Here is an 11,707-nt window from a genome sequence, read left to right as displayed (position 1 = left end):
AATGGAATCAATTGAAGGGTAGAGACACCATTCGTTTAGGAAGAAACTCATGTCATGGACTGAGAAACGAAAACGCCGTACGAATTTCTCATGTGGTTCTATTTTCTTTACGTTTTTATCTGGAAACGGAGGTTCCCTTTCAGTTTCTGGTATATATATATATAATTGGTTTTTTTTAATCAGTAATATAAAATATATTATAAAACAAGTATTTTAATGTTTATTATTGATTAATGTATGTTTTCTAGCTATTTATATGATTATGTTAATCTATATATTATGCAATTTAGATCTTATTCTTTATTCATTTAAATAAATATCATTTATTTCTATTAATTCTCTTTAATATAATTTTCTGAACTTAATAACATTTTTTAATGTATATTCTTGTATCTTATGCCTAAAAACAAAGCAAAGGAGAAAGGAGGTTATACTATTATTACCCATGTTGACAATTTACCCATAATGAATTTGGCACGTTTTGAAATAACTTTATTAACATGGATTTTAACGTTATGATTAATGTAATTCTTGTCGAAAGTAGTAAGGAATAAATTGTATATCAAAATCATTGTAAATAAAAAATATAAATAATTCTAACATTAACTAGTAATGTAAATAGCTAAGTGGAAATGAAAAAAGGCATATCCATTGGAAATTCCAAACTCTATAAACTCTTATACAAATTTCATCAAATACGATCATATGCTTTGTTCAATTGCCTTTCCTTTCTTATTTCTAATTTATATAATTTCTTTCTTATATTTGTCGAAACAATTATAGAAGATTGCACAGGCAACAGAGAAGAATAGGAACAACAGAAAGCTGTTTTTTAAAAGAGAAGATCACCTATGTTCCTTTTCACTATGTAGAACGATTTCAATGTTGTGCACTTTCATAGTTATCTCATGTTTCCTTGCATTAAAAATGTCGAACGGGAGACATTGTTGGTCGCTAATATGAAGAGTTACAGGATTTATTGCTAAGGCACATTGCAAATACCAATTTTAGGATATAGAGATTTGGAGAAACCAAAAGTTCTCGTCATTTTACAGATAAGTTGAAAGAGATACCTACAAGGGTAAGCATTTCAAAAGTTCTTTTTATATGATATGTAATGTAAAAGAGATATACACATAGAGAAGTATTGATTCATGTTTAATTTAGGGTTAGTAAAATTAGTTTTGTTAGTCGAGATTAAAACATTGGCGTTTGTATGTAATTTTATCTATGTTTTTCAGTATTGCATTACAATTAAGATTAAGGGATCAAACGTTTTTTAACTTACAAGTTAGTTGTAAAATGTTCAAAAGTAAAATTAGAATTAAGAATGTATATGGTTCATTATTATACAAAATATTACTTTTTATATAAAGTTAGTTCAGTTAAACCTCTTTAGAACCTGTCTTTTTCCTTTTGGTTCACCTCTAACTCTATATAAAGCAAAGACCCAATTGAATAATTGACATAATTAAATTCAATCCTCGACCTGCAAAGAAACTTGCAAAGAAATCTAGGAAAAGCCTCACTGCAATGCAAATGACCTAGGAAAAGCCTCATTGTTAAATAAATTATACATTTTAAGTTGTGTATAATAATAAAACTATATTAATAATTGTATAGAGTTCAAGGAAGTTTTATTTACGATTTATTTTAACCAAAAATTGGATGGAGTTAACATTGACAGTCCATGATCTCATTGTAATTATATAAGTTAATAATGGAGAGATGTCCGAAAACACTGGCCCTTTTGATTTTGAAACATTTATTATATGCTATACTAGTTTCAAATACTAATAAAGTGAATCATATTTTGCCTTAAGAATATTTCTCACTCCAGGCACTTACAACAGTTGATAAAGATCATAAACAGCTTTGGAAGGAGAATGAACTTAGAAACAACTCTTTGTCTACAAGTAGAATCACCATGAGCTTATAATACAACATTATACTGAGATGCTTGGAGACTCTTGAGATTTTTAAGTTCTCTTATATGACGAGGCAGTGATCGCAGTTTGGAACATCTTGAAAGATCTAGAAACTGAAGTCGATAAAGATTTGTTATACCTTCTGGCACATCTTCAATTTCTGTGTAGCTTAAATCTAAAAACTCCAGCTGTGTGAGTTGCCACAATGATGTTGGTAATGTTTTGATCTTTGTCCTAGATAAATCCAACACCTTGAGGCACGGAAGGCTGCCCAGAAATTCTTCTGGAATATTTTCTAATCCTTTATTTCCTCTCAAGATTAGACTTACCAGTTTTGTGCATTTCAATCCTTGTGGCGGGAGATGTGTAATATTATTCTCATACAGTGACATTCTTTTGCAGTCCTCCCTAATTTCCAGGGGAAACTGTTCATGTATTTGACCTGCCCTAAACAAACAATTTTCTTCCTTCTCCCCAATGAAGATCGCCATGTCAAGGAGGACATCGTCAGTTTTTAAGAAAACTATTCCCTGTGGAAAGTGCGCTACCTCAAATAAGCAACGGTCTACCAGCAAGTTTATATAACTCTTCGCTGTCTCCATCAAATTTGCTGGGTTTTTGCTTTCAACAATCCCTTCTGCAATCCACATTCCAACCAACTTGTCCACTTCAATTTCTTTATCTTGGGGAAACATGGCACAATACAGAAAACAATTCTTGAAGTTAGCATTGGGCAAACGATCATAGCTCCATCTCAATATCTGATACAACTCGTATTCAACGCGAGGATGAGTACTTGGGAAATTCGAATCCATTATTTTCATCTGGCTTAAAGCAAGATTCCACTGATCTACACCCATGATGCCAATCATTGTTGAGGCAATTACATTTATTGCTAAGGGTAACCCTTTACATTCATTGGCAACTTCTATGGCAATGTGCTCTAAATCATCAGGAACATGGCCTTCTTTGAAAGCCACATTGCGAAACAGCTCCCATGCTTCTTCTGAGGATAGGGGTTGTAATTGAATGGATTTTCCTGTGTTCATCTGTCGAACCAGATCTCCATTGCGAGTAGAGAATACAACTTTGCTTCCTCTGTCATTGCCAAATTCTACTCCTAATTGTTTCAGATTGAGGGGATTCCACATGTCATCTAAAATTAAGAGATATTTCTTGATTTTGAGATGTGCAGACAATTTCATCTTCCTCAGATCAGAATTAGAATGGAAAACAGTGAGGTCTAAATTGATTGTCTGAGCAATACAACTCTGCAAATCTATGATAGAAAACTGAGAAACAGTGACCCAAATCACTACATCAAAAAAACCACTAACCTTGTAATAGTTATAAACCTTTTTGAGCAATGTGGTCTTTCCAACACCGCCCATGCCCCATACACCAATTAGATCTACTTGAGGAGCATCGGTGAGCCAACTCTTTAGCTGTATCTCCGCAGACTTAATCCCCAAACCCACAAAGCCGTGATCTGGTGCATCTTGAAGTAATAGCTCTGTCTGATGCGGTGCGGACGTAACAATCCCTCGAGCATTGTAAAACACAGACAAGTCGGTTTGAAGCTCTGTAAAGAGCTTCTCAAAATTTAACTTCCATTCTCTGATTTGCCTCGAGAGGTTGGGCTTGCAGAGGAGGCAATCGAGGCATTGCTGTGGCCTTAGCGAGCGATCGATCAAATCTCGGGCCTTCCCAACTTCATTTTCCATCCTTCGCAAACAATTGTTCACTGTCGCTGGAGGCGTCCTTTGTTGATCTCCGAATTGATTGCCAACATCGAGTAAGAGGCTCTTCATTCGATTTAACTGCGTTTCGAGAATCTTTCTGTTTTCATCCAACTGGATCGCATCATCTATTTGCCGGAGGAGTGGATTAATAATCACGCTGGTTATTGTGTTGGCAATTGTGTTGCTTGCACTTCCCGTGGCAAAATCCAAAGCCATGGCTACTCCACAGCACGCAGAAGAAAGTATGATCATTGTCATAGTGACTCCATCATAAAATTTATGATCATTGTCACAGTGACTCCATCCATAACATCGCACTAATAAAAAGAAACTTCACATAATTGATTTTTTCCCCTCAAACTTTATTTCAACATCTACTTTAATTGATGGTTTTTTTTTTCAATGTTCCCAATAAAAAAACATTTCATATCCAACATCTCGTCGACTAGTTCTGGTTCACACTAGCGATCTGGAAAACATTTACATTCATAAAGAGTGTTTTTTTATATCCAACATCTCGTCGACTAGTTCTGGTTCACACTAGCGATCTGGAAAACATTTACATTCATAAAGAGCATCGCTGGTTTTGTTTGGTTATTGTTTTTTTTTTAATTTAAATTTATTTGCCAGTGCTCAATAATTTCTGATTTACACGTTATATAACTAACGTCACCCAGATCTACTTTATTGATTTTTCCATTGTTCCGGGTCAAAGTTCTCATTCACACACAATATAAAAAACAATTTACTTGCATATCGAAATTTCATCCGCTTGATCCTTTTATATATATATATATATATTCCTTTAAAAGTTTTCATTTGCATACATTATTAAACAATTCACATCTATAGTCATGGTCATACAATTCACATCTATAGTCATGGTCATACCATGTGGCTTTGCTGGTTTTCTCTATAAAATTATCCACTATACAATATATGTTTAGTTTCTATCTATTGGCAATAGTGTATTTAGTTTCTATAGTCATGGTCATACAATTCACATCTATAGTCATGGTCATACCATGTGGCTTTGCTGGTTTTCTCTATAAAATTATCCACTATACAATATATGTTTAGTTTCTATCTATTGGCAATAGTGTATTTAGTTTCTATATTTATGGTAATGATAACACTATTATGATGATAATATATATTAATATAAATATATTAGTACATTTAAATAAAATGATAAATATTAAGACACACTTTATTATATATGCCGAAATGATAAAATTAAAAAAAACCATAAAAATTAAATTATAGTTTTGTTTTATTATCATTAATAATAAAATTAATATAAACGTTAATCTTATAAACATTTAAAAAAAAACATGATTCTTAATTATGGATATTCTTAATCTATAAATAAGCTTTGTTACAATACCATGAACCAATACATAACTTATTAATGTCATATACAAAAAAAAATATATACTCATTTCATATCATACTTGTTTATATGACATTTTTTTAACTAATTAACTTAATTAAAAATGAAAAGAAAAACATTACTACTTTGTAAATAAATTTCAGTTTTCCATTTGTGTATACTACCAAGAATATTCTAGAATATTGTATGAAACTTAAATCCCTAATAATTCTAGAATATTGTATGGAACTTAAATCCCTAATAATTATAATTATTGATAATTCAATTAAAATTCTAAAAACTCTATTCCAAATTAAACATGCATGCCATCATAAACATAATAATAATTTTCATAAAGTTGTATTTATAATAATATAAATAAAACTAGCACAAGTATATAAATTAAATGAATGACAAATATTGATAAAAATCATAACACACTTTAATATGCTACAAACAAAAAAATCAAACTATAAAATTTAACTAAATAACTAACTATAATATTTATCATTAGTAGTATTGATAAAAATAAATAATATATGACTTAAAAATATATATTTAAAAAAAGTATGTGAACAAATTCTTAACCACAAAGATTAATATTCACTTTACCATAATGACTACTAACTTGTAAATATGCTTTATTACACTATCACGATCAATACCATAACTTATTAATATGACTTGCCCAAAAAATTACAACTCATTTCACAGTGAATATATATATATATAGATATATATATATATATATATATATATATATATATATATATATATAAACAAAAACGGTATAAGTACCTTTGAGATAAATCTCAACCCTCCTTGTTACTACTAAACATAAATGTCACATCAATCCATGACAAGCATCAAAATCCTAGATCTACTAAGAAGATTTCTGTAGAAGTGCAAAAATTGAGAAAAATTTGCACACTCTAGGTACTTAATAGATGTAAAGTTAAGATGAATCTATGCCGATATCTATATATGTGAATGATATTTTAAAATGACAAGATTTATTAAAAAATTATATATATACTTAATTCTTTTTATCATATATATATATATATATATATATATATATATATAAACCATACTCTCTTTCGTCCTCCAACTCTATCATTATCTCCCTCCCTCTCTCCTTCTCTCCCACCTTCCTTCCATCTCTCCTTCTTTGTGTATCTATCTCAACCCAAAACACACACTCTCTCTCTTCATCTCTCCCTTGTCATCCCCCCTATCTCCACTTTTCTATCTTTGTCCCTCCCTCTCTCCTCCTCTCTCTCAACTCCTCTCTTTGGTCCCCCCCCCTTTCTCTCCTACCTCCCTCTCTTTTCCCCATCTCTCTCTCTCTCTCTCTACCCTCCAAACTTTTCACTATCTCCCTCCCTCTCTCCTTCTCTCTCTCTTCCCTCCTTCATTTTATTAGCATCTCTCCCTTTTCACTCGATCTATCTCTCAAGCTCTATCACTATATATATATATATATATATATATATATAATGGGAGATAGCATGGAGTTGGGTTACACTTTTTGGTGAAGCAAAGGTGCATTTTGGTGAAAAAAGAATGCTCGATCGAACAATTTTAAGCACTCAATCAAGCATTTTTTAAGAACTCAATCTAACAGTATTTTTTGATCAAGCATCATTTCTTATTAAAAACCCTAGTTGTGACCTGCGTAAGTCATTTTGCTCAAACCACGAGAGGAAAAGGAGTTCGACAAAAGATTTCTAAGCTCAACTGAGATGGAGGAACTCAATCCAGTTACCCATTAACCCCACCAACGACCCAGAGTCAAGTTGAGGTAGGTTTCCTATCATTTTTGTATTTTTTTGCAAAATAAAATAAATTAATCTGAAAAGAAACCTACCATACAAAAACTACAAAAACATTGTAGAAAAACCAACATGAAAACCACAAAAAATCACCAAGAAGAACCTTGAAAATCATAAAAACACAACCTACAAAATCACCAAGAAAACCATTGAAAACCAAAAACAAAGAAAACCACTAAGAAAACCCTTGAAGGGCACAAAAAAAAACTATAATTTAGGTTTTATTTTTATATTTTAATTTCATTGTATAAGTTATGATGGCCCAGCCCCCGACGTTTGCAAACGTGTGGAAGCCTGACGTGTAAAGTTGTAACCACGCCAACACTTACAGGCCCTCTCGACCCTTCGGCGATCAACTCGGTTTAACTTGACTGTCACGTCCAAGTGTAATGATGTTAAATCTCCGTATCGATTGCAATCTATGAGTTTTAATTTTCTGTCCCTCCTCTCTGGTTGAGGGTTGCCACCTGTCGGTTCTATCGGTCTATTGCTCCCGCCTTTTGCTAAAACCCTACTCCTCGGTTTTTATGTCACTTTTCCATTTCGCAGTGTTTGTTTTTGAGCTCTGCTCTGTTGAGGTGTTGTCTTCCTGGAGGTTAACTGTGCATCTGTATGCTGCTCTGTTGTGGTTTTCGGATGGGTTACTGTGCTCGTGGTTGAGCGTTACTCCGTTATGGTTGCCGGCGCCTTCGGCTTCTCTGCTGTGTGCATGAATTTACATGCAAAGGTTAACCCTGTTGCTCCCCTGTTCTGTGCGATTGTTGGTTGGTAATTCTTGTGAGCGTTTTCCGTCACACGGTTTGGTTCTCAGCTTTGGTATCTAATTGTTTGCAACTGTGACAGGGTTTCTTTAACTCCGGCGCTTCTGGTTCGATGCGTTAGTCTCCGCCTCCAAGGTAACAATAGCTCTATGCTTCACTCTGCATCTTCTTCTGCTACAGTTCCTTATGGTTTTTGTCCCTTGTCTCAGGCTTGGTCTATTTGTTTCGGTACTGCTGTGTCACTTTGTCAAGTATGGGTAAGCCCTGTGGATTCCATGGTTCTCTCCGCCTGTTATGTTTTTTTTTTCTTACGTTTTCCTTGTTCTGTTCTAACCCTTGCTCACTTTCTTTGCAGGTCGTTGAGATGGTTGGCCGCCGAGGGTTTGTTCGCTCCCAATCTTCGAATCCCACATGTCTCCTAAATGGGTAGGATCTTTTCCCGACAGTAGTTTGATGGTCAGGTTATAGAGGGTTCGAGAATCTTGTTCTGGTTCTGTTTTAGCTACAATACTTAAGTCGTAATTTGACTGTGTTTCATTCTGCGTCTGTGGCTTGGATAGCCCTGCTCTGTTGTAATAATTTGAACGCTATACTTTGAAAATAAATTTGTCTTTAGCCGAACGTTGTTTTCTCAGGAGGTTTTGTAATGTACTGGGTTTGTAATAATGATGGATGCTAAACTATTTTCTCTTCCTTGCGTTCTGTATTTATGTTAATTTGTAAATAGAATGAAACAAGTTCAGTACCTGGTTCTTATTGGGACGGTTGAATGGTTCTTCCCTTTGTTTATTGGGTATGGTTGTCTGTAGCGACACTGTCTGCGGCCATTAGTTGATTCTTCACTTTTGTTGCTGGAAAATGACTCTGTAGCAGTAACTGTTTATCTTCTCATGTTCTGTTACAACTTTGTAGTGTTATCATTTCAAATGCGTTCTAAAACATATAGGAGAATATGAAAATGTACAGAATAACAAATAATGGTTCATTAGTTGGCAAAAGTAAATGTTTGTGATTGCTTGTATTACAGAGGTTTCATTTACTGTATCTTTTCTTTCTTGTGCCGGAGGTTCTCCCTCTTCATTTCTTTTCTCTCTGTTTTTAATACATGGAGAGCATAACTGCTTCCCTTTTCATTTGAACTGTCCAACCAGAACTTTGACAACCGCCAGCCAATTTATTTTTACAAAAATGTTAACTAACTGTTATTTATCTTCTAAGCTAAAACAACTTACAATTATAATTCTATGGTCTCTAACGACCTTCTGGGAAATGAAACAAATAATAATAAAAAGAAAACAACAATAACAAGTCTAATGACCTGTCCAGCGATGCATATAATCTTTGGCCTGTCCTTGTTCCCTCTCCATGAGACAGTCAACTGCCTTCCGTCTCTTCGGAGCTGGATGCTCCTGCATCAGGCTCCCGGGGTGGCAAAAAGTCATGGCTCCGTTCCATGAGGTCGTCGACAGAATAGCCTGCTTTCTGTATCTGCGTTGCGTTAAGCCACGAACTGTCCTCTATTGGACGGTTCTTCCACTTGACCAAATACCGCAGATATTCCTTTCTGCGTGTGCGCCTAGCTACCTGTGTGTCCAGAATCCTTTCGATCTCAAGGGGTGGTGCCATTGGCATCTGTCTCATCCATGAACTTTCTTCATAACTGGTGTCCCGCGGTGGTTCTGCTGTTGTATTGTCTTCCGAATCAGCGACATAAGGAAACAGATCTGCCACGTTAAAAATGGGAGAAATACCGATCCCTGGTGGCAATTGTAGCTCATAGGCATTTGCAGAGAATTTTCGAATGATCTTGCAGGGACCGATCTTTTTATATTTTAACTTGCTGTACTCCCGTTTTGGAAACCGCTCCTTACGTAAATACGCAAGGACTTCATCTCCAACGTTGAACTGAACTTCCCGTCGCCTTGAATCAGCTTGTTGTTTATACCTTTGACTGTTGTCCTACAATTTCAACTTGACCTGCTCATGTAAGTTGCTCATTGCTTGGGCGAATTCTTCCCCATCAGCACTTCATTTTTCGAGCTTCCCCAAATCTCGTAACTCATGCACTCCGCGTGGATGCATACCGTACAAAATTTGGAAAGGACTATAACCGGTGCTGCGATTAGGTGAATCGTTATATGCGAATTCTGCCTGAGCCAGTACACGATCCCACGTCCGGGAATTTTCACCTGTTAAACTCCGAAGCAAGTTTCCCAGACTTCTGTTTACAACTTCCGTTTGGCCATCAGTCTGCGGATGATAAGCGGAGCTGAACTGTAACTGGGTGTTCAATTTCTTCCACAGGGTTCGCCAAAAATGACCGGTGAACTTTACGTCCCTGTCGGAGATGATGGACCTTGGAAGTCCATGTAGTCGAACAATCTCAGTGAAAAACAAATGTGCTATATAGGTAGCATCACTGGTCTTCTTGCAAGGTACAAAGTGCGCCATCTTGGAAAATCGATCTACCACAACCATTACTGAATCGAAACCCCGCTGTGTCTTAGGCAAACCCAGAACAAAATCCATGCTGACGGAGTCCCACGGTCAGTTCGGAATGGGTAATGGTAAATAAAGACCTGTATTCTGACTGTGACCCTTTGCTAGTTGACAAACTTTGCATCTACTCACGTACCTTTGCACATCCCGCTGCAATTTTGGCCAAAAATAGAAATGCCATACCTGAGCAATCGTCTTGTCTATACCAAAGTGTCCAGCCAGACCCCCACTGTGTTTTTCCTGAATAATGTTCTCTCGCATAGAACAGTTGGGAATACATAACTGTCCTCCCTTAAACAGCAATCCTTCCTGTAGATTATAGTCCAACCACATGCTGTTGTTTCTCAACAGAGGGTTTTGGCAAGCCTCATAGGCCTCCTTAAAATCGGTATCTGTTTGATACAGCTCCTTTAGGTGCTCAAAGCCCAAAACCTGCATCGTGCTTTCCTGTAAGAGTAAGGTCCTTCTACTCAGCGCATCTGCCACCTTGTTTGCTTGCCCACTAATATGTTTTAGTACAAACGTGAAATTCTGCAGGTACTCAACCCAGGCTGCATGCTTATGGTTCAATTTATGTTGCTGCATAATGTACTGCAATGCAGAGTTATCCGTAAATAAAACAAACTCATTACCTAACAGATAATGTCTCCAGTGCTTTAATGCTTGTATAATTGCGTAGAACTCTTTGTCATAGGTTGAGTATTTCCACCTACTCTCGTTCAGCTTTTCACTGAAATAAGCGACTGGTCTGTCCTCCTGACTAAGTACTGCCCCAATGGCTGTACCACTGGCATCGCAACGAACTTGAAAAAGTTTGTTGAAGTCAGGTAGCCTCAATATCGGTCTTTCGGTAATCTTCTTCTTCAAAATCTGAAAACTACTTTCTGCTGCTTCGGTCCAGTGAAAAGGCTGGTTTGCCTTCTTGATCGTATCCAGCATAGGTGCGCAGATCTCGCTGAAATTCCTGATAAATTTCCTGTAAAAACTTGCTAGCCCGTGGAAACTTCGGACTTCAAATAAACTTTTCGGAGAAGGCCAGCTAACTATAGCTGCCACCTTTTCTGGGTCCATCTTCAGTTCATTTTCCGCAATTACAAAACCCAGATACACTAATTCCCGCTGAAAAAAGGTACACTTTTTCAGATTAATCAGCAGCTTGTTTTGCTGCAGCTTCCTCAACACACTTCGTATATGCCTGAAATGTTCCTCTTTAGTCTTACTAAAAATCAGAATGTCGTCCAGGTAAACTATTACAAACTTACCATTGAATTCCTTCAGTACCTCATTCATCAGGCGCATGAATGTGCTGGGAGCGTTGCTCAACCCAAATGGCATCACCAGCCACTCATATAAGCCTTCATTCGTCTTGAAAGCTGTCTTCCATTCATCTCCTTCCCGAATTCGGATCTGATGATATCCACTCTTTAAGTCAATCTTCGAGAAATAAGCCGCCCCACTCAAACAGTCCATCATATCGTCCATTCTTGGTAAGGGAAACCTGTACCTAACAGTAATTTTGTTAATGGCTCTGGAATCCGTGCACATTCGCCATTCTCCTCCTTTCTTTGGA

General features: G+C 36.1%; 1 protein-coding gene across 1 annotated transcript; it reads right to left on the bottom strand.

Moving 5' to 3' along the window:
* Positions 1 to 1,933: 1,933 nt before the first annotated feature.
* Positions 1,934 to 3,886, bottom strand: LOC149177721 (putative disease resistance protein At4g27220). The gene has a single exon (XM_089421858.1). It carries the CDS (start codon positions 3,884 to 3,886, stop codon positions 1,934 to 1,936), a length of 1,953 nt encoding a protein of 650 aa, XP_089277984.1.
* Between the last annotated feature and the right edge of the window lie 7,821 nt (positions 3,887 to 11,707).

The sequence above is a fragment of the Pinus tabuliformis genome, chromosome 4_1, assembly GCF_031772625.1.
Source record: "Pinus tabuliformis cultivar Carrire ecotype Pingquan chromosome 4_1, CPIR1, whole genome shotgun sequence".
Classification (NCBI taxonomy): domain Eukaryota; kingdom Viridiplantae; phylum Streptophyta; class Pinopsida; order Pinales; family Pinaceae; genus Pinus; species Pinus tabuliformis.
Note: the sequence above shows the minus strand (reverse complement) of the source record. Positions and strands in the feature narration are given on the sequence as shown.